Source organism: Danaus plexippus (assembly GCF_018135715.1).
Source record: "Danaus plexippus chromosome 16 unlocalized genomic scaffold, MEX_DaPlex mxdp_23, whole genome shotgun sequence".
In the NCBI taxonomy this organism is placed as follows: domain Eukaryota; kingdom Metazoa; phylum Arthropoda; class Insecta; order Lepidoptera; family Nymphalidae; genus Danaus; species Danaus plexippus.
In genome coordinates this window covers 968,031-993,403 of record NW_026869851.1, presented here as the reverse complement: position 1 = coordinate 993,403, position 25,373 = coordinate 968,031, and the positions used below count along the sequence as shown (strand labels likewise).

Genomic DNA, 25,373 nt, shown 5'->3' with positions numbered 1-25,373 from the left:
GATACATCATTGAGTTTATCGTCGTTCTATGCACTTAGTACATATTGCAATTTGTATTAACAACCAATTAAATGTTTTGTATTGATAAATCATCAGCATTGATTATTCAACGACTTATAAATGCAAATCCTCGTAATCGATCCTTATACGTGTGTAAAGAGATTGTGATTCAAGTTCGCTTAAAACACCACGCGATTAAGTTAACGAAAGATATGCTAACTCAAAATGGATATCATCTTTGACACAGGATTTGTCATGTCACAACAAAAATTATTTTAAATATATTAGGCGAGTTATTTTCCTTTAAATACCTTTAGATTATTCAAAAACCTGTTCCACACAACAGGTAAGACATTAAATTATGACCTTATGACTTATTATCATATAATTTACATTAAGAAACTGGTTATAATATTTACGACAAGAGACAAGTTTCGATTTAGGTGTGATTTCATGTATTTGAAACTTATATATGATTTTTCACAAACACTTATACTTATACAACAGTTCGGGATCCGTAGCTGAAGCTTACATCGTCACACTAAACTATTACTGAAGTTTCCCCTTTTTCGTTCAATAACTTACGCTAATATTCAAATGTGAGGAAATATAAATGACAATTTGGGAACTCTTCGTACGGATTGCGATAATGCGGACTTTGCCGTGGTGGCCTGGAGGTTAAAAGGCCCGTCTCTTATACGTGAGGGCGCGGGTTCGAAACCTGGCAAGTACCAATGTGATCTTTTCCGAATCATACCTATGTACTTTCTTAGACACCACTGACGGACGGTTAAGGAAAACATCGTCAGGAAACCTGGTCTAATAATTTCAAATTACAAGATTGAAAACGCCAACCCGTCTAGAGCAAGCGTGGTGATTACTGCTCTAACCCTCTCCATATGAGAAGAGGCCTTTGCTCAGCAGTGGGCTCCTATGGGCTGATTATGATGGGCTTTGTTACCAATACAGGTCATGTCATATCAGCCTTTAATATAGAAATTTTTCGTCTACGGATTCATTTTATATCGGAGCTAACATCTGTTCACACAAAGTACATACACTAGTAAGTACCATATACTTACACGATAATACGTATAGAGATACAATTAACAAAAAACATGATTCCGTAATATTATAATAAATCCCATAAATATAGCACGATTTCTTTTCAAAAATTCTTATTACTATTATTCCTATAACTATCCAAATTTTTCTATCTTATTGCGTACATATAGGTAAATAGATGATAATCTTTCGAGTTATTAAATGTACTTTTTGAAATTTCTCTCCTAAAACTTATATACAACTGACTGAGCAAAGGTGAAGAACTTAATAATTGCTACTTTTATCCACGCCGGCGTTATATGTAGTTCTTTAGCTTCAAGAGAATTCCCCAAACCGCTGTCAGGGATGTTTTGATTGAGCCCCTGAAAATTCTAGCATGATTTTATAAATTTTTGATTTTTAAAAAAGTATTTAATAAAAGATAGTCAATAAATACACAAATAAGTAATAATTAATAAATGTCGTCCGTATAATTTATGCGACATAAATGGCTTGAAAATAACTTTTAAATAAAATTATAAAAATAAGTCAAGTTAGAAAACAAATTATTACTAGCAGGTCAAGAGTCACAGAAGTCTATGATGGCTTGAAGTTATCATTATTTGATATATCGTGAAAGCTGTTGGAGCATTACCCAAAGAAAACAAAAATATTCATCAGAGTTGATATTTTCAATTACTGTAATATCAAACTGTCTCATCATATGTATCTTTTCCTTTTACTTATTATTTACAACATTCTAAATATAGTATCTCTATTCATCTTGTCAAGGAAAATAAGACGGTAATTATTTTCCAGATTTAAATGAAAACTACATATAAAATTACTGTCAAGGTCGTTAGGTGAAATAAACATCGATTTACATACTTGTATTTCATAACATATAAATACAATCGATAATGCAGCTGTTTAGAAAATAAGTGAACTATAGATTAAACTAAAATAAAGAGTGCTAACTAGAAGAAATCGGAACAATATAAGGAGTAGGTGCCTTGGAATATTAACTATATTTTGTGACGTGGTAGAGGCGAGCTGTAATCAAGGTACTGCTGTTCGAACATGGGCTGGCACGACCGGAGAAGTACCACCGTCTTATAGGAGATCGGCGTGAAGTTGTCTTTAATGCTGCGTTTCGTCCGATTAGTGTGAGGCCGGTTGCTATTTCCCTTTTCACACCCTTTCCTTTCCCTCTTCTCCAATCAAGGGTAGCAACGCATCCGCAAAACTATGTTGCGGATGTCCTTGGGTGACGGTAACTTCCTCCATCAAGTAGGTCATCTGCTTTAACCTAAAAATTTTTATTAAGTATACATACTAAAATTAATTTCTTTTATTTTTAATAATTGAGGGGTTACTAATATAAGTAAATTTGGGTGCACGCAGGCTTATCGGCGAAGTGCTACTAATTTGTTTAAATTTGAAGTTTGCGCCATCTAGTAGTGATAAGTGTGAATAATTTACACTTATGTTTTAAATAATTATAAATAATACAATATTTATTGCAAAAATGTGATAGACATATGAAATTCTTTTCATTTATTCATTACATATTACATTTATTATAAATAGAACTACTAAATTTCGACTTGTTACATTCAAGAGATACTGTTTTGATTAAGTTGTATAAGGTCTTAATTACAATTTGCTTTGTACAAATTCATTTTGTTTGATGCGTTTACAAATAACATTATAACTTAACTTTAAATTAAAAACGCGACTTTGTGAAGATAGCAAGAAATTATTATAATCATATTTTATTTCATCACTCGAATATTATCAATGGAATTTTCACGATTGGTTTTATTATTAATAAGAATAACTATCCTAACTTCGTATTCAAATTTCAAACTCACGGACGCATGTTTGTATTGAAAGAATTGGAGCAACAATGTCGGTGAAGTACAACTTATGGCAGTAGGACGTAATATGCATATAAGCCCGCATTCGTGCATGCCTCATTAATGCGTATGTTTTGTGTATAATGGACCATTCTTTTATTCAAAGTATAGAGCAGTTGAATTTTAGTCTCGTAAAAAAAATATTTTCTAGTAATCCGGAATACTCCAAAAATACATTAAAAATAAAAAGACAAAAATAGTGTAGGCACTGAAAGTTAGTTTTATTAATTTTGAATAAAAATGTCACGACGTAGGTCTGAATCTTTATTGTTATCTAAATATTTAACATAATATGGTACAAAGTTACAGGAAATAAAAGCAATCAGGAATTATTTACTTGGATATAAATGTTCTAGTTCAAATTAATTCTTAAATAATACTTTTTTTGTAATATTTACCTGTATTTTTTTTCAGTTAAGTTTGTTTATGAAACTTTAGTATTGTATTAATTACAGTCATGTCTCAAAACGTAAAAAAAATATCAATTCAATGAAAATGATTTCTCATCCTATCCTGTTCAAAGAGCGAAGTAACAATGTTATAATGTATTTCAGGAAGGAGATAATTTTGTTTTTGTTATATAAACTGTAATCATAATACTATTATCTCTAATGTGATACGCGAAAAAATATATGTTCTATTTTTAAATTACAGAAATAAAATAAGATCTTTAAAGACACATTAATGAACAAACCATCAATAAGATTAAACAATCAGTTGTATGTAGATCAAAAATATAGGAAATGACACTTATATACAACGCCTAAGAAAATGAAATAACAATATCTATTAACTATAAAATATTAATGAGTCTCAGGTCATTTTCAGGTAAGTGTAAGGCTTAGTCTAGCGTTCTTTGGAAGGTCATAAGAAATTTAGGCTTCATGTATTCCCGTTCTAAATAATCGTACTCTGCTCCCTCTGTACTGTCATTACTCTTTTCCTCATCATCTGTTACATTTTTTTTAATTTTATTCATATTATATTCTTTCTTCTGCAAAATATATCTATTTGCAATACCTTTTTATTTTATAATGAGCTTCTTTGCTTATACAAACCACAGGGCTGGTCGTGTGTGGAATACTGCTACAACAGTTATAACTGGGAAAGCGCTGAGAAATGTCACCTCATTTTCTTGGACTCTATAAAGAGGTGCAAAAAGTTTTATTGGTGACCACAACGTAGTTAAATAAAATTTTGTCTGAATAGAGCACAGGTGAAAGGTAGCCAGCCTTTAGGTATTCTACAGGATATACTCTGAAGAGTCTGAGCAGGAATTACACACTTTAATCCCTGCGTTAATTAATTATCCTCGGACTACTAGACTTCGGCCTTATTGCCAACTGTGGGTATTGTATAGAATTTTGCCACGCCCTTGTAATTTTAAGAATTGACATATTATCCTTAATTATATTGATGGGTTGGTTGTAGCTATTAGCCGTACGGACACCCCTGATCACTATTTGATATTTTATAATATTCGTACTACAAAATAATTTAAAATCTGCAGAGGTCACGCTTTGTTCTTGGTTGGATATGAAAAAAGTAGAGGTACGTAATATTGAGATAACTTCACGTAAACATTTTATTGCGGATTCTGTTATGCGGTCATTATATATCATGCGGACGTATTTTATGAAACTATCAATAAAAAACAAAATTCATATTCAGTCTGTCTACGTTTAAGGTTCATACAACCTGTTATTTATTTATGACGATGTGTTTTTTTTAATTACGGGGCACTAGGTATAATAATTATATCAAAGATTTTCGCCTGTACACATTTAAATAAAACCTAGTTTTTCGGAGACTAGTTGTTTTTTTACTGTTTTATTACATATTTAATTTCATCACATCTGCCCGTGATCACGGTTGCTGAAAAGAAATCGAAACGTCCGTTTCCCGAACATACAGAAATAAAATAGTAAAAATGTGCTCTATATATATTTTTTGTGTTTTATTATCTATTCAATCTTACACTGCACTAATTTATATTTCATATTTTAAAATAACGCGTTTATTAGCTATTCCAGGTTTAAATTAGATTTTAAATTGTTAACATTATTATTTAAGAATGGATCAAGCTTATGTCCTACGAGAAGCTAATTGTATTCAAAAGTAAAGCATTTGTAAATAAATTAAATGGTTGAAAATCACTTTTCTATGCGCTGTTATAAAACAGTCCTCTAATGGACTACCGCTGAGAGCATCGGCGAGAGCTAATCCATCACTTTTATAAATTCTACTTCAAAATGAATTTTTTTTTAGGAACACTCACCATTGTGGCACTCTAGAAGTTAGCTCGTTTATATGTTACGACGCCTTAGCAATTTATATAGTTTTCTCACAAAAATATTTGGTATTTAAAAGACTGAGGGTAATTGACAAATGTTAAATTTAAAAAAGAGCAATATGTAACTTTATAAATATAACCAATATACTTCAGAATACACAACCGCAACCATATGGTAGGACTTATCTTCAAAAGACGGGGACAAGACTTCTCAGCATTCCATGGATTCACCGTGATGGTGCCGGGCCTCCCGAGTTGCAGGAAGAGGAAGTTTAACAGTACCTGGGACTTGCAACCCAAGTGTTAAGGCTTAAGGGGCTACACCGTCCAAGCTTCTCTCTTTTCTTAACCAAACTTGAACGAACCTACTAAGGCTGTCTTCGAAGTACGTTCTAAAAATTAATTGATGTTAGTTCTGAACATGCCTAAGTCTTTTAATAGGTTGTAGAGAAATTTACCTGTAATACCTCTTGCTCCCCCCACTTCTACCAGGTACAAATTTACGACGAACCTATTCCAAGCGAGTTCATTAGTAAGCGCGTACTACTTATAGACCTTGATGGCATGGTCTTTGGGGATGTTGGTTTCACAAGGAACCGTGAGCTCTATTAACACAACGTGCTTTAAAATTTACGAATACTGTCTGGAGGCCGACGCACAATTATTCTCCGGGATTTTAAATTATTTCTCCTACGGATAGCCCAATTCGAAGCCATTTTTTATTCTATGGGAGGTGGAATAAAGTTTTTCAATATTGAAGAATTTTTTTGTTTAAATATCCTTTAAAATGTCACCGATATAATAAATTACGATTGCAGGAAAAGTCGAGACAAAATTCTGATTTTGTTCTTCTCAAAGTTATATAGTTATAAGAATTTTATTGAAGAGCACTGCAAAAAACTAATCTTATATATGTATTAATAATTTATGTTATACATATATAAGATTATAATTCGAACGAGACGGCGATGTACTGTGGATGCCCTCTGCCCCATCTAGGGGACATAGGACCAAGAAAGAAGAGAAGAAGAAATAATTTATGTTCACACGTTAGTAAGATATTATAGTTTTAGTCTTTAGAAAAAAAAACGACCAAAAATATATTCATGTTATATATTTTTGCAATACAAAACAAATCCTTAATAATACAAACGTCATTTTTAATAACATACTGTTGTATCAAGGATGCGTCAATGATTTTTGACGGATGTTGTGTAATTGGTTTTATATTGCATTGAGATAAAACAAGTTTGGTAAGTCGAATAGTGCTGAGGCATTTGACATCCGTGTTTACAAATGTGCGGACTTGTGATCTCCTATAAGCGTTTGTGTTTTAATAAATGTGTTTTGGAAATGATATATTAAGGAATACAGAATGGAAAGTGGATTTCAAAGTGAACTGGAACTAACTGCCTCAAAAGATAATAACGTTGAGGCAAATTATTATGAGAATGGGAAAAATAAAAGCACAGATAAAGTGGCCGCCTCAAGTTTAATCACTGTGAAATTAAAACAGTTCCTGCAATTCTTTACAGTAGAACCGTTTTTGTTGTGTTATATATTTCCAAACATAATATCAGCGGTAGCAGTGCAGAAGCTTAATATGGAAAAAGCCTGCCGTGCTGATCTAAATTTTTCAGAATTTATTTGCTCACAAGTCATAGCTGGTAATTTTAGTGATAACATGACACTAGTTGCCTTAGATAAATCACAAAAACTAGTCGCCGAAATGACAGCATGGAAACAACCCATACAAAGCGGTATACCAGCAATCGCAATATTGTTTATTGGTGCTTGGAGTGATAAAACTGGAAATCGAAAGCTATTGATGCTCATACCTATATTGGGAGAACTGATATCGGCTATAGGAATGATTTTAACCACATACTATTTTCTAGAGTGGCCTTTATGGGTGACGGGATTAATAGAAGCTTTACCGTCTGCACTTACTGGTGGCTTATCAATAGTTCTAATGGGTTCATATAGTTTCATAGCTGACGTTACGACTGTGGAAAATCGTACGTTTAGAATAGGATGCGTAGCCGTTATTGTGACACTAGGAATTCCTTTGGGAACATCTATCAGTGGTGTTTTGACACAGCAAGTGGGATATTATGGAATATTTGGTATAGGTGTAGTATTTTTTACATTTGGATTTCTACAAACGTGGTTTAGAGTACACGATGTTAGAAACGAACCATTAAAAGGTACTTTCGTGGAAAAGCTTTTAAGTTTCTTTAATCCTTTAAATGCTTGGGATACTTTATCCCTACTATTTATACCTCGCACGAAAAAGTTGATACCAATATGGTTGGTTGTTTGGGCTCATATAATTGTTATGGGACCTGTTTTTGGTGAGTACATTTATAATTAGGTACAAAAAATTTGTAATTTTTCATAATCAATGTTTATTTAATTTAAGGTGAAAATCCCGTATTATATTTGTATACTTTGAAAAAGTTTAAAATGGATGTCGTGGACTTTAGTCTATTTTCTACTTACTCAGTGCTCATGGGACTAGCTGGTAAGTGTAAAATGAAATACATTACTTAATTTCAAACTTTCTAAGATTTTCTACTCCAATTAGGAACTCGAATGTCCATTTATATATATTTGGGCGTCCAGCAATAAAGACTTTTACCGTCAGGTTTCTTAAGATTAAGTCATCATATGTTACGTAAGTCTTCAATGATTAAAAAATAATAACTACAGTTACAAATAAAAAAAAAACATATAATCCTTAATTATCATAAATAATGAATTGATAATTTTTATTTTCAGATATTTTATTGCTTCGGATATTTTACTTTGTTTATTTTTTATTGCTTCAAAATCATAATTTACAAGTCATAGGAATCCTTACGAATGGCACCTTTATTTTATTATCTCGTAATGAGATATTCCCCGATTTTATATTTATGATTTCTAATATCTCCATATTTTACTGCCATTTCTAGACAAAAAAAAAACGATAAAAAAATTTCAACATTAAGGATGTACTTAATACTTATAGTAAAATTTTATATAAAAAATAAAGATTGGAGAAGTCAAACAAACATGATAGCTTAATTTGTAAATCAACTGGCTAGTGATATCCCGAAGGTTTAAGGTTCGACTCCTGTTCATGTCGATGAATTTTTCATTACATAAATATAATGTTTATGTAACGTAAAGGCTTATCCATCTTATTGTTTTCTCGTTTTCAAATTATAAAGCTTTTAAATTGCAAAAAACATATTTTTGCTGATAATGTAATTGATAACCAGTTATAAATATAGACCCGAGTGATATATTTTGTAATGAATGGAAATAACTAAAAGAGTTATTGTAAATAAAACCAATGATATTTGAATTAAAACATGGTCATATGTATATATTTTTTATCGATAATGTCGAAATCTTTTATGTACTCCTCAGAAAGGTTACATATTACCGCATCATACCACTTAAAAGACTAGTTTGAAGGTTTCATTTGTATATTATGAAATTAATTTTATTAAATAAAAAATAAATCTACAGGACAGATATCATTTGCAATGTTTTATAAATTAATTTATTCGACTTTGAAATGACTTTTCATATATCCGTTATAATGTAGTCAGGTAGGCATCGATTGAACTGGTCATAAGACTTATGACAATACCTTCACAAGCTTTAAACCTTTGAAATATCCGATTGTGAGACATGTTATAAAACACAATACATAATACAAATAAATGTTAAATTAGGTAAAAGAAGCCGTCACACGTAATTCTGGCAAGAGGTTGATCACTCCAGTCGAAAGAGTTCATTTACAAACAGTAATTTAATGACATAAAGGTTTTATTACAAAAAGTAACAATCATCGTTCACAATAGTTATTAATAAAATAGAAGGCAGATACAAAGATTCATTTCATCAAGGTTAAATAACTTGACATTGAGAGAACTTGATTATTATAGAACCACTGACCAGACGATTGTTTTGACTATTAAAATACAAATATACAAACATGTTCTATGTTTAAGCTCAAGATTTCTTCACATTATTTACCTCTTATTATCTAACAACAAAAATCTATGCACATTGTTATATTCAATTTTAAGGTATTAATGTCACTTATCTTATCTTTGGGAATTTATAATAGCAATAAGTGACTTTTACTAGTCTCTTTATGAAACAAAATATCTTAGAGATGAAAAAAATCGTATCTTAAAAATTTTTAGTCTCTCTTTTACATGGATATTCTGCATACAGAAACTTTTAAATATACCAATGGCAATCTTCACTGAGCTTATGAAGTTGTTATAGTAATATGAAGTTATTGTATATTACCCATATAAAAACATAGCCTGTATAAAAGTCACTTAATGCCCAACCATTGTATATTTTCAGGCACTTCAGTGGCAGTGGGAGTCCTTAGTAAGATATTAAAGATTCACGATGCAGCTCTAGGTGTCTTAGCAACTTCATCAAAAGTTCTTTCAAGCATGCTCTATGGCTTAGCACCGACCAGAACTTGGTTTTTCGTGGGCCCTGTTTTAGACTTCTTCGGGAACTCTGGGTCCACTGTGGTGAGATCGATGGGTACAAAAGTCGTTGAAGCTGAGAAAGTCGGTACGCTAACAAATTGCATTTATTTTATATTATATTTAATTAAAGTTTCGTATTTTTATAAATTGAAATTAAATATAGTACATTTTTATTATTTATATAACATGACTTAATCATAAAATTTACTCAATATAAAGTATAAATAATGATTATAGAATTTTATCAAAGAAAAATAGTTTCTTCAGTCATGGATCATTTTAAATCATTATACTTACTTGTTTCTAATAACGTGTATAGTGAAATTAATATTTTTTTTTTTACATTTTTACTTAAGAGTTATTTATAAAACCGAGCTCTTTTAATGACTATGTAAAAATTATAAGATATGGGATAAGAGAAAAAAATGGAATGCACAAAAAGGAAAATAATTTTTGACAAATTTGTAAAAGGAAGTTCGGTTGCTGAAAACTAACCGAAACGTCGGGATTATGTAGTTTTAAAATAATAAAATCCGCATAGTATATCTGAAATATATTAGTTTCATTTAAATGAATAAAACTCGCGAAAGTCTTAGATCTCATTTTGTAAAAGGAATTTCAAAAAGATTCCTATTGTTTATAGACAAGTATTCCTCTTTTAAGGTTTAGACGTATTTTAACTATGTTAAATCGACATTATTGTTACTGCTTCAGATATTGTGTTTTAGTGATTTGTATTAATAAAAAAAAAATATGTTATTTCAGGAAAGATGTGCTCATTAATTGGTTTTGTGGAATCCGTAGTGCCTGTTATTTACACACCTTTATACAGCAAAGTGTACTCGCTGACATTAGAAACATTTTCTGGTGCATTTTATGTGATGGGCAGCTTGATGACATTACCAGCGATTTTCATATTTTTGTAAGTAAAAATTCTGATCGGTAGAAGAATTATATTTAAGAATTAATTTACATATAGAAAAGCGTACTGCATTATAAGTTAAATAAAAAACAACTTAAAAATTTATTTAAATATTGATCGGGAGTGGTTTTTTTTCCAGATATTTGTTCACAGTTTATAGGGTGCGGCCTGAGCCAGACGTAAAAAGTTCGACTTCAAATGAAAAGCACGCCTACGATAATCCTACAGTTGTAACTTCATTTTAATAGTTAAATGATTGTGATTTAACAAAGCTCTTACTTAGCACTTGTATAATTTTTATTAACCACCATACATAAAATATATTGCTGTATTTAAATAATTTACTCAAATCTTTTTTTATAGTCAAACAAATACATATGTTTTAAGTTTTTAAATGCGTTCCATTTTATACCAAAATTATCCCCGATTTAGGACAATGCAATATTGTTAGCTAAGTTTTTAATCAAACCTATTATTATTATTAATGACAATACTTATTAACTCCCAAACATACATGCAAAAACCATAAACTATAAAATTTCTGTAAGTTTTTTAAAACAACTCTTTGCAAATAGTTTCTGGTACTGAAACTTTTGTGCGCTTAGATAACTCTAAGGCTATTTAAGATTTTACAAATCCTTCTTCAAGAGTAAGATGAATTTTCTTAATCATTGAATTTGCATGATACTTCAATTGAACATTCAATAACAATAAAGAATAGTCCTTAATAATAACTTTTTAGTTTAGCATTTCATATAAAAATATAGTCTGTCTCTAATAAGAAATATATATATTTTACTTATAAGAAATATATATATTCATATATTGAAATGTTATTTGTTATTGTTATTTGTTTTTGATATGACTTGATGTGAATATTTCACAAGGAGAGCAGAAATATCTCGAACAAATTTAATTTAACGAAAAAATAAATAAATTAGATTCTAATTTAAGTACGCAGTCTGATCAAGTGATCTGATTCGATAGCGAACTCTCTCACCGCCTTATACAAATACAGCTTCATCGTGTATTTAAATTTTTACCTTATGACTCGATTCTTGCCACCAATTTCCAACGCCTCCGCCGCAAGAACTCAAACACCATTTACAGATCAAACGGAATTAACGTAATTCGATGACGATGTAAAGGGGATACGAGTTCAACTTAAGTAAATAAAAAAATATTCAACTCAAATTCAACTCATCTAAACAATTTAATAACATGTAACTATTTCAAGGGTATATTTATTGTAATTTTTAATGATACATAGACGAGGACGCTTGTTTCACGTTAAATAAACTACCAAATATTTTTTTATATTTATTCTTGCAATTATGTAGTCTACTTTGTTCCATATTATTAATTTAAAAGGTTATTTTTTGTTTTAGCTATAACCCGTAAAACATAAACTGTTTGGGCATATTGTATTTTAAAAGAAATGTTTAATGTAATACGCCTGCCTTATAAAAATAGCAATTCTGGCTGTAAAAATAATAGAATAATGCTACTAAAACATCCGATACTAAAATTGGTTAATAATTCTGATATACATTTTTTGGATATATTTTAAGACGAAACCTCTCAGCATTCCATGGATTCACCGTGCGGGTGAGGGTCCATCATTATGTTATTTTATTTGAAGATCAGAATAAATCCATAAATAATATGTTTGAGTAGTAACTATAATTATACATATAGCAATCATACATTTCTTAGGTAACAAAATAAACTAATTTACTGTTTTTCTTTTGTTTCATTACTAGGTAAACGTTCGTTGTGTAATAATTATAGTAATTAAATTGGTATTGATTTTAATATATATAAAAATAAATGTTAAACCTGTTTACAGGAATCATACAAAAAGTTTGATGTATGTTAATGTTTTCACTTATGATTGGCGTTTAAGACTTTCAAGGTCATTAATATAAAGAATTTCACAACCGGTATAATATGTTGCTCTAACATAACTTTTATATTATAAAGAAATACCCAATCGTCAGTAATAATCACAAACTTATTCTTATTTTCATTATCAATGTAGAAAAATATAAGCTCGTTTTTGTTATAATCGTAAACAATACCATTGTTTTGTTTTATTTTGTTATATGCTTGGAATAAAATTTGTTTCATGTAAACATATCAATATATGATATAGCAAACCATTCGTAAAATAAAACGATATATTTATCTAATGTTTTTTAAAAATCCAAAATTACACTGTTTTTTTTTAAATGAACACTATCAATACTCCAGTTCACGTACCTGCACTTGTTCAAACACTAGAAATTGGTAGTTACAATTTTTGAAGAGGCGTAACAACAATGATGCGTAACTCAAGGTGCTCAGATAAATAAGCTACTTATTAAAAGAGTTGTCGAGTTGTAAGACCTCTGTTATCTCGGCGAGATGCGAGTCGCTCGCGCCGCACTCTCATATCGCGCTTGATATTACAACCTGACATAAACTCTGGTTTTTGGAAACAGAAAGCCACAGCCAAGTAGTCACGATCGTTCGGCGCCGCATGCATAGTGTTTCTGTGCGTGGTTCAAATAGTCAAGTGCCTACACTTTTACTAACTCTCACTTTTAGTATCGCTTAATATGAGTGCGGGTACCGTTAATAACTACAGTACAATAGATCTCACGAAATCAAACATACGGCTTACGGACAACATAGAGAATAAGACGTGGCGCGCGAAAACTAAGAGTTTTTTGAAACATTTAAAGTATTTACTTTGTGAAACAACTGTGGAACCATGTCTGTTTTTTTATATGATGTGCACTGCGTTATCGTCATTCACCGTACAAAATATGCATTTGGAAAAATCGTGCCGCATAAATTTGAAATTAGGTGATGAAGTATGCGATCGCATCAAGAACAGAAACACAACAGGATTGGAATTGGAATTAAATCAGGTGCAAACATTAGTAGCTCAGGTAGTAGCTTGGAAGTTCCCCCTTCAAACCGCAATACCAGCTGTAATGGTCCTGTTTGTTGGTGCATGGAGTGATAAGACGAAGAAACGAAAAATTTGTATCCTGTTTCCATTCCTTGGAGAGATAATTGCGAATATCGGACTTATATTTGCTACCTTTTTTAAATTATCTCTAACCGTGACTGCTCTTATAGAAGCATTGCCATCAGCGTTCACTGGTAGCTATATTATCATATTTATAGGAATGTACAGTTTTATGGCTGATCGGACCTCAGTGGAAAGCAGGACGTTTCGTCTAGGACTTGTAACTATTTGTGTTACTTTAGGCACACCAACTGGGACTGCCCTGAGTGGGATACTCTTACAGGTTTTAGGTTACTACGGAATGTTCTCAATGCTAATAATACTTTATTCTTCATCACTTCTGTATGGTTTTATACGACTTGAAGATATTTTACCAATCGAAGATAACGTAACGTCAGACTGTGGGAATGGTAGTTTCAAGAGATCTGTTAAGGAGGTGTTCGGTCTGGTTGCCAACACTGTGTTAGTGGTTTTCAAACCTCGTGCTTTTGGGATGAGAAAAAGAATATTGGCAGTTATCGTCCTTTACGTTATTATGGTGGGACCGTTGTATGGTGAGTAATCTAAGGTCAAACAAGTTTTAGTCATTTTATGAAGCTATAACACATCGAGTAAACTTCGGGCTATGGCTTTAGTTCGATCGCAATATAAAACAAGTTCACATTAAATAATGTGTTTTTAAAAATCCAGATTTTTATTATTTCAAATGGAGTTGTGTACGTTATTATAATAATATTGTGACGTATGTACAAATAAAATGCGGTCAGAGAACTGTGATTAGTTCTGAAGTTCAAAGACCAGATTAAGTGTTCACGTATACAGAGCATACAAAAATACAGTACCAAGTTATAATTTCAATATTATTAAATATATATATACAAATTAAATGTATTTATATGTGACTAAATGATTGTAAAAGTCGTTGGCTTACATCTTTATCGGGAGTTTAATTTAATTAACATTTAATAACCATTTAGCAGATAAATGAAATGAATACCAAAAACATTACTTGGATGTAGAGCATTTTGTTTTATAGCATTTATAACTCGTTAATAGCTGTCAGAATCTAATATGTATAACTGCATTTAGGCCGATCCAGCTCAGCGATCGAGGTAAACTACAGCATTAACACGCAACAAGAATCCCCTTATTTAGCGGACAAAATTAAAAAATTATACGTAACAGTTAAAACTGTATTAGAGATTCAGTTTGTTGAATTGCAAATTTTTATATGAAAGTTAAACAACTAGCTTAATTGCCTTGCGATTTTATTGTATTCAATATTTAGATGAGTTGGAATAATGTTGAAGAATCTGATCAGTTCTTCTTTACTAAAACCTCAATCAATTATCCAGTTTATTGTTTAGAAGCGAGTTAATATTAAATGTAAATATTCAGCTTGCTTATAATAATACTTTTAACAGTACCAAGTCACCTTGAATATTAATATGAATAGATTGACATTTCTCACTAAAACGAAATATGTTTAAATTAGCATTTGGACACAAAATTTATGTTTAAATTCTGTTAAAAAACAAAACTTACAAGCAATGATATCAGACTTTTATAGATTATAGACTTTTTCACAACAATATTCAATACAATTTGAGTTCTTTATAATAAAACTTACATAATTGATATACATTTTAAATTAAAAAACTATTTATTCATTTAAGTAGTTATTTAAAACAAATCGTATATGTGACAAAAATACATTATATGTACTATCAATAATATCAACAAATGATTAAATGTTCAAGCCTTTGTATTGCCGATAAAACAATTTGTAAATGAGCATTCTTAATACTATGCGTGCGTAAATAACCGTGTGATATTTCTTAATTACAGCGACTTTTGACCGATTTTGTGAGTGTGATTTAATTTAACAATAAATATTAAGATCCCAATAACTCCGACTAAGTATAGTATATAACTAGAGAAAGGATTTGAAACGGTCTCCATTCCTTTGAAGCAATCAAGGCCTGTCGCTTAATAAATGCCAACAAGCTTCTGTTTGGTCGTATTGCATTCAATTAGAAGCTAAACTAATGTTAATAGATGATAAGTAAGCGGTGAAATAGTTTCCGTAATGTTAACTAATTAAAGTCTAAAGAAATACACTGAATTCACGTTGACAGTTCAAATATATGACATAATGCATCATAGTTGATTAATTTGACATAACTGTTTTAGTTAAATTACAATTCTTTGTAAATCTATATTTGTTTTAAATAGTTTTATTTATAAGCCATTCATGATCACCGTTTTAAAGCTACAAATCAGGTATTGCTGAAATTCCTTAAGAGTCAAACATTAAAAATAAAAAACCCAAAGTCATGAGACGTGTTAAATAATATTATAAGTTAATAGATATATAGTTAAAGATATATCTATATATAATATATTATGCATATATGTAGTACACATATAAAGTAAGTAAGCAAGATTCAGTTTCGTATTAATATTCGAAGGAGCGAACAGAAGGACAAAGTTGAAAGACGAAGTTCACGAACTTAAGATAGAGTATATATGGATATAGAGAGGAAAAAATACGTGTCCAATCTGAATATCCAATTAGCGAAGTTTGATTAGATTGTTACATTATGCAATATATAAGATATTTACGTATCATGTTAAAAGTACACATCCAGAAGCTAATAGCGTTCAACGATGTAATTACAAACTCATTGGGTTGTGTACAATGGGTGTGCACTATGCCTTATCTTTTAAAGATTTTATTTATAAGTTACTTGTTCTTACTTGAATAGAAATTAAAAAAAAATGTAATAATTCTATGAAAAATCATTTTTGTAATTACTTTTATTGTTATTATTTTCTATAAGTCTATAAAAAAATTTATTATGCGATTTTATTAATGTGTGAATTTTTTTTTTTTAATATTTGTAATTCAAAATTTTACAGGCATGACTGTAATTTATATAAATTGCAAATATTTAATTTCATAAAAGTGAAAATGTTCAAATATAATTATATTTATCGCCTAAGTTAATATTACATTATATTTGCATATCAGATTTTTTTCATTTGTCACTCTTAATTAATATTCCTTGCATTGTAAAATTTTATGCTCAAAAAATACGTTATTAAAATACAGGTCAACGAACTCCACTGATAACAATTATTTTTCAGGTGATTCTCAAGTCGGTTATTTGTATGCGATACATAAATTTAAATTTCATGAAATCGAGTACACATTGTATGGAACTATAAATATCATTTTTGGAATGTCTGGTAAGTAATTTTTTTATAAATAAATAACTAGCTGTTAGCACCAACTTGGTCGATTTTTTCAATGTTTATTTAGTGACAGTTTTGTTACTGGCTGGTACTAGAACGTATAGCTATATGTATACAGATATATTTAATTAATATAGAAATCTATAGCATAATCTATGTGAAATTGAAGTTTGTAATGACAAATATTGTTATAAGGATTTCTTCGTATCAATAAAAAAAAAAAGTCATATGCTATTTCAAATAAGATTAAAGGAATATTTATCACCAATTAGTATATACGCTGCCGTAGATCCCAGTAAATTTACTTACAAAAAAATATTTGATATTTTTCCTAACCAAAGAGGCGTAAATAATATATATATATATATTTCAAACTAATGCCACGAAAGGAGAGGTTAACGGACGACAGTCATTAAAATAATCTGAGATACACATACAGTCTAAGAGCTAACCGTTATATCTTTAAGGCAACATAAAAACATATTTAAATTAATATTAGAAATAAGGAATGAAGTCGATTATTGAAAAATATAGTATAGGATAAGATACCAGTAAAAACTATCATTCTACTCCCCTTTCAAGTAAAACAGAATTTACGATCCAATCATCTTTTGAGTAGAAAAATGCTAGATTATGGTATCATTCATTTCAAATACTTAAAATATATCTTGTAGTAAATGACACTTAAAATGCAAAAAATTTGTGTAGTCAATGTTTCTAACAAAAAAAATAATTCCATTTTGGATATTTTTGGTATTTGTAGAGTTATAAACTTTTATACTACCTTACTAACTAATGTACGTATTGACGAAGAAAATGTTTTAATTGTATTTTACAGTAAAATTAGAGTATTGAGTATATTACGGAAACTTTATATAAAATAAAGGAGACAGGTTTTATCTTGACAATAAAGCGCTTAAACATAATGCTGTGATAATGAAACTGGTTATTTTAATGATATTTAACATACATTGTTTGTTCCCAAATTATATTATTGTCTTAAATAAATATTTGCCTCTTTTAACGGTTCCTCGTATATATTCAGTTTTATTAAAATTTGAAAAATTTTTGCATATTATTGTTTATGTCAGACATCTTTAACTAAAATAATAAAATGATCATATATAAGTTCTTATATATAAATTCTCTTATTAAAGAAATGTTTATTTAAAGTACATTCAGTTGTCGTAAAATGACGGCCATGTTTCATTGAAGTTTATGTAAATCCATTTGAATTACAAATCAATCTTTTGCTTATCATCACTGGACTAAATTGCTTCCGCACTAAAGTTTTATGTACCGATGATCTCGAATAAACGGAATTACAAGCAAAAGTAATAGTCCGTGATCACTTCACTAAATAAATTTTAATAAATAGACATTGTTATAACACATAATTAATCATTGAAAGTAAATCAATTCTATTTATTGGTTCGTATTAGTTTAATCTGGGCCTTACATTCAGTGTGCTTAGAACAATTTTTATCTCAATACACACTTAACGTTTCTTGTTTCTCATACAACAATCTACGTTAATACTACAATGTGGGAAGATTTATGAATGATAAATTGCTAAATCTTAATATATAGCGCGAGGATGCACTTAGGGTAAGCTGCATTTGTTAAGTTTCAATAGAGTTTCAAAGAATAACATTGTTTTGTACCATCTGTTGTAAATTTTCATCTCTTTGTGTATTATCTCATTCAATCATTAAAATCGTTTAAGATAGGAAGCGGGTATAAAAATAAGTCAGTTAAGTTAAACAGAGGAATCAAATGCGGATACGATAAGTATGTTTGTATGTAGTAATGACGTTTGGATCTCATTAAGTCGTAATTTTTGATAACATATCACTGTTGAGGCCGAAGGTCACTGAAAATGGTTCAACTTAAAATTCGAATTGCGATAGGTCGGGCCCAGGGTAGATTATTTTATTTATCTAATTAAATAAAATATTAAGACTCAGGAAGATTGTTTGGACTATGATTAATGGGGTAAATAGGAGTTATTGGATCATTTTTACTGAAGAAATTCTTAGTACAATTTTGACAAAGTAAATAATCGACTACATTATTATATTTACACTTTATACCATCCATGCATATGTAATTCTCTTTATTTTTTGAGTAGATGACAATTAAGAATGGGCTAGGAAAACTTTAGTGTTATGTAATTAAATTTTCAGGAACATTCTTTTGTATAACCCTTTTATGCAAGAGGTTGCATGTGCAGGACAGCCTTATCGGTCTCCTTGCAGGAGTAAGCAGGATAGCTGGTTGTTTGGTGTTAGCCTTCGCTCCGAACAGAGCCTGGTACTATTCGGCACCTATTTTCAGTATATTCAGTCACACTGGTCTCACCGCGGTGAGATCCATAGCTACCAAAAGTGTTCCGGGTGACGAAGTCGGTAAGAACTTATATCAACTATACTAATTTTTAATACCACACTTAGTAAACACTATCAATGATGTAGGGTTCTTTTTAATGTGGCCAAGGTTCTATGAGCAGTGACCCAACTATATCTTGTGTATGTAAGTTTGTAGGTCTATGCAATTATGTCAGCTGCCTATTACATCAGATGCGGCATTTCTGATTACTACTCAACCGCATCAGCTCAAGATTGCATAATTGCAAGTTATTTCTAGGGAAATTTTCTTAGTAATAATTACAAGATACTTACATGGTTATAATTATTGTTTAGCGTTTATGAAATATAGAATATTTAAACCTATTTGAATTTTTTTAGTGAGAATGTGTTTCATTGTTTCTTTATTATGTACTAACGCAAAATGTACTGGACTAATGTTGTAAAAGCTTTACTTATGACTGCTTTTTTTGTACAAAACTTTTAGCGAGTTATTTTAGTACTTTAGTTTAAAAACAACTTTATAACAACTTAGACTTTCTAAATTTTACCAAGATTAGCATCGGGTTATAAAAATAATGCTTTATTATATAAAACAAGTTGATTAATTTCTTGTCAGTGGTTAGGATGAAAGAAAAGAGAAATTTAATAGAGAGAAACAATTAAATTAAAGTTTAATGTATCAGATTCATAACAAAACATAACATCACATGTTTCTGTGTATGAATTAATTAATTATATGAACAATTTTTTTTTTAAACTATGTATAATCTTATTCACAATGATTTGAAAAGCGATGAAAGTTAGAGATTTGTCATCTTTTCGAATAAATTATATTTTCAATCGATAATCTGAAAAAACCAACTACTATACTTTTATGTTTCCTTTACCTGTAAACCAAACCATCCGTGGATGAGAATAGGGTCACAGAAAATAGCATCTTCTAATGTTTTGATATTAAAAAAGAAATGACTGTTTTTATAGATTTTATGTAATTTCAGCCAAATTAAGTTCAGTGATTGGTGTAATGGAAGCAATAGCGCCTTCAGTGTACATGCCGACATCGAGTTTTATATACGTCAATACCTTGGACACGTTTCCTGGCGCCTTTTATTTGTTCGACGCCATGCTCACTGTATTCGCCTTAATATTATTTTCGTAAGTATCATAAAGAATATATTACACAGATCGTAAGGAACCAAGTTATATCTACTGGGTGAAATTTGACGGGGGGTTATGAAAGTCAATGTGCTTTTGATATAATTTATACTAGCTATAGTTACTTTTTATTTTGCAGAATATTAAAATTGTTTCTTTTCTTGTCAAACACTAATATTTTTGTTATACACATCGCATGTTATGATATCGTTGAATATTCTTGAACCTTTAATGATAAATACTAACTTTATTTTATCGCACCTATAGTATACTTATAAAATAATCCGTATTACGGGTACTTAAGATCACTAACTTAAAAATCTGTCATATTTATGTGATCTTTATAAAATAAACTGAACTTTTTGAATTTTATATCGGCACAGAATGTTAAAGCAGTTTCACTTTAAAATTATATTAAAAAAAATAAAGACGTCTCCGTACAGATGGTGAAAGTTATTCTTAATGTAACTGAGCATCGAGATATTCGCAATACCTCTATATCATTACTCGTTTCAATAATATTACAATTCCGTTTACCTGTCTGCGACGGCGACATAAGGGGAGGTTATGTTTTGGAATTTATATATTCAAATCTACATTAGTACATAGCCTTGAATAATAGACGTGTTAAGCGATTTTGTCAAATTGCAAATTACGAGTTTAGTCTTGGTAGCGCAAAATCTACTACTTTAAATTTAAATAAATATAGCGTTTGAAAGCAATCATTTGAACATTTTATAAAATAAAAATCGATTAATAAATGTTTATGAAAATTAACCGAGAAATAAATATTATAATTACTAAAAGTCCGTAAGAAACAAAATTAAAATTTACCTAAGGGATTACAAAGAATATACGGATCAGGAAGGAAAGTTAAAAAATACGATTGTTGATCTAGTTTCTATCTTAATAGATGTAGTCGGCAGTTTAATTTGTACTTAAGGTTGTTATTTAACACGCTATATAGCCATTTAATATGAAAATATAATAAAAATTAAATGGTTATTTATAACCAATGACAATCAATAATTAGTTAGTAAAATGGATAATAACCAACAAATTCATTTAAATACAATGAAGTTTTCTCTACAAATTAAAAAAAATTAGAGTTGACAAGAAAAACAAAATGCTTTATCTGTGTAATTGTAATATTCCTTATTTAAATTTTGTGTTAGCTTATTTATCTTACGTGACCTCAGACAAGGGCAGTTTATGGAAAGGAAAAAAAAGAGTAACTGCATGTGTATGTGTGTGTGTATGTGTATGTGTATGTGATATTAATTTTTTTTCAGATATATATACGTTTTGGTGAGACGAATTGAGAGGGACATGGTTAGAGATCATAGCAGGAAAGAGGAATTCGCTAGAACCAATGAAGTATCTAGATTTTAGCACAGAATATTAATTCGTTCGTTGAAATATATTATTTTATTCCAATTGTTGATGTTGATGAAAAAGTCTTATTTTCATTATCGTTAACAAAGTTATGACTGATATTTATTGTAAGTGACTAAATAATTATCGAATTTGTTATGTAATAAGTTATTTTCAATTATAGTGTGAATTTTATATAGATTACATAAAGCTTAATTATTAAATTGTTTAGTAATGAAATGGCTTTAAACTATACTATTTGATATTGAAATGAGTAAATCTTAAAAAAAAATTATAAATACATTAGAATACAAAGAATTAATAACTTTAACTCCTGATAGTTTAATTTGTTCAGTTACCATTACTTCGCCGATCGCTTTCTTGATTACGTACGCGTATTTTAAAAGTATGTAAAGTGACGTTTTACCTTTACTTATGATAATGTTATAATAATTTCATATAATTTTATAGTATTGAATATAAGTATTCTGGAATTATAAATAAAAATTTATAATTCTATATTTGTTCGTAATTCTTATTATATTATTTACGTTATGATGGTTTTATGTTACCCCGATTAAGTTAAATTTTATAATTAAATGGACACTGATATTGATGTATAAAATTTATTACTGTGTTGTATTAAATTAAAGATTATATTAAAAGTGTGAGTTATATTCCGACCCTTTTTTTTTTTCGTAAATACATTTATCCTTATAAAATTGTTCTATGCGCCTTTAAGTCAATATGTAACCGTCACAGCTTTGTTAAGTTCAATGTTTCATTATCTTGGAAATAAATTGAGTGTTTGCAATAATAATTCACTGGAGTGTTATCGCTAATATCTATTGCCACAAAGACACAAAAGGAAAATTGTTTCGCAATTTATGAAATTTATCCAATAACATCAAAGGTTTGTATGATCGCTTTGTTTTTATATTATTATTTGTATAAAGAATTAATTATGTTATCTTATAATTTATCTTGAAGGATTTTTCAACGTTGTAAACTGATAATTTTTATAATTAAAAAAAAAACAAAAACAATGTTTGTACCTACATGTATGTAAAGTGATTCTTATGAATATTAAATTAAAACTAAATTTTACTTTTCATATATTATTTTTATAATATATAAACTTTTCGTTTTAAGGAATCATGAGGTGAGATTTTTTAATTATTCCTGCACTAAAACTACTTAAACACAAAATATTACACAGATCGATTCGGTAACAAAAGATTAGTTAAGTGACGTTAACTTTTTATAATATGACTAACTGTGGAAATGAATTCATCTGAAAAGGAAGCAAATCCTTATTACATCAGCTATACATCAGTGAAAATACCTTCAAAATTGGTTTAGCTATTTCAGCGACTAGCTAGAACAGACAAGGAAAATTTTTAAATATTTTATTCTTATATGTTCTGTGCCTAAATCACCATGCATTCCATAAAACGCGATTATTGTAATACATACATATATATACTCTCAAATAATATATATATATATAGATCTCATTGTATTTATTTCACTATATCCAGAAGACTGACAGAGAACTGAGAAATGTTTTACAAAAAAGGCATCGTTAAATGTGATACTTTATTTAAAACATCAAATTTATCGAAGCTTTCTAATGATTTCTTGGATCATCGGTGGAATTATTTCATTCAAGTCAGGTAATACTCTCCCATCGAATGTTAAAAGTTAAGCAGAAGTTTGATGAATATTTAAACTTTGTGATTAGTGGCTCCAAAGAAAGATGTATTAAGGAGTTTATAATCATTAAAGAAATGAATTCTATGAAAGTCATTTTTTTCACAACGATGAGAAGAACAATTCATTAATTTTGAGATCTTCATAGACTATGATTTCGAAATTTTATGGACTGTTCCGTCTACAAAATTTTAGACATGACCGAATTTTTTTTTTACTACTTAATTAAATCATTTCTTATTTCTTTGATCATAAGGCTAAATTTATTTATTTATAGAAATATTAGTATCGAACAAAGAATATTCGAATATACGAATGGCTGTTTCATGGAAAAATCTAATATTTTAATAATAATAACAAAATTTCATTTTACTTCTAATTTTTTTTCATTTTTTAATGTATATAGTAACGCTAAAATGAAATTGACATTGTGAACTAAAAAAATATAATAATAATTAACATTTATAACCCATTAAAATGGAAAGTAAAATCGATAATTTAAATAACGACTTTTATAATAACTTGATATGAAATGCTTATTCTTTTAAAAAGTTGACCCTAATTTCACTGACCTTAAAATTCTGTATTCGAGACCTAAATGCTTATCTCAATTTGACTCTGAAATATAGAAGACCGAAGAATAACTACTAAGTGACAATTTGTTTTTTATAATTAATATAACAATGTATATTCATCGAGTATGTAAGCATATATTTTTTGTACAAAGACTGAAACTAATTGTACCTATTGGCCAATAAAGTCTTATTCCGATCAGGTTTTGGAAGAATTTTACATTTTAATAAAATGAAAAAGTTAAAAAGGAATGTTTTACTTTTGTATAATATATATATATATATATATATATATATATATATATATATATATACAAAAGATATATAAACTCAAATTGAACAGCGCTTAGTTGCTCGTAAGTACATAAGTTTTATAAAACATTAAAGGAACTGGTCAAAGACTTTCCCGGAAACGAAATTCTATATTGCAACATGATACTACAGTATAATTGGTGTTTACTTTGCTATTACAAAAAAATGATACAAATTTTACTTGTATTAGAAGAATTGAGATATCAAATATAGAGCAAGAAATACCTTAGTCTGTTTTTAATTTTGTTTAAAAGTGTTTAGAAATATGTAAAGTGTATGAAGTTAAATTAATTAAAATAATATAATCCTAATTATTTTTTAATGCATTGCTGAATAGAGACTGATTGGAATCTGAATGGACTCATAATATAAATAGTTTTAGAAAGTTCTAGCTTATACTACGAGTTCAACATATAAATTTCATTAAAAAGTTATTTACAAGAACTTATAACAAAAGTTATGTTGTTAACTGTTAAGAGTTATTTTTTTATAATGTGCTTAACAAGATTCCAACAATAAATTTTGTTATTTCAAAACAAACTCTTAAGGAAAAATTATTTCTATTTGTAAAGGTTAAAGTGTCACGGTATATTTTAACACGCCTTGTTTTAGCGGATATTGACATAATATTTGAAGTTTAATTTATTAAGTGGATTAACATTAAATCTATCACATATTAGGGATCGCTAATGGATGGGCGTGTTCTTTAATGTCCTGCAACGTTTACAAATACAATGGTCAATATTCAACTGTACCGTACTATAATGAAAAAAAAGGATTATTCATCATGGATATGTTCCAATAACTAAACATTCCCAGTCTAAAATAATTCAAATTTATCAAACATATTGCTCACTTTGCCGATAAATGTTAGTGTTCACTCAGACAAAATGTATTAATGCTTCTATAATG

The 25,373-nt window shown here is 29.2% G+C and overlaps 2 protein-coding genes across 2 annotated transcripts; both read left to right on the top strand.

Moving 5' to 3' along the window:
• Positions 1-6,520: 6,520 nt before the first annotated feature.
• LOC116772165 (proton-coupled folate transporter-like) lies at positions 6,521-11,084 on the top strand. Its single transcript, XM_032664245.2, has 5 exons — positions 6,521-7,610; positions 7,679-7,780; positions 9,631-9,852; positions 10,533-10,689; positions 10,829-11,084. The coding sequence occupies exons 1-5, from the start codon at positions 6,632-6,634 to the stop codon at positions 10,932-10,934; spliced, it is 1,566 nt and encodes a 521-aa protein (XP_032520136.2). The 5' UTR covers positions 6,521-6,631; the 3' UTR covers positions 10,935-11,084.
• Positions 11,085-13,057: 1,973 nt separating this feature from the next.
• LOC116772220 (uncharacterized) lies at positions 13,058-22,344 on the top strand. The gene is made up of 5 exons (XM_032664332.2): positions 13,058-14,262; positions 16,859-16,960; positions 19,153-19,374; positions 20,334-20,490; positions 21,783-22,344. Exons 1-5 carry the CDS (start codon positions 13,290-13,292, stop codon positions 21,880-21,882), a joined length of 1,554 nt encoding a protein of 517 aa, XP_032520223.1. The 5' UTR covers positions 13,058-13,289; the 3' UTR covers positions 21,883-22,344.
• The last annotated feature ends 3,029 nt before the right edge of the window (positions 22,345-25,373 follow it).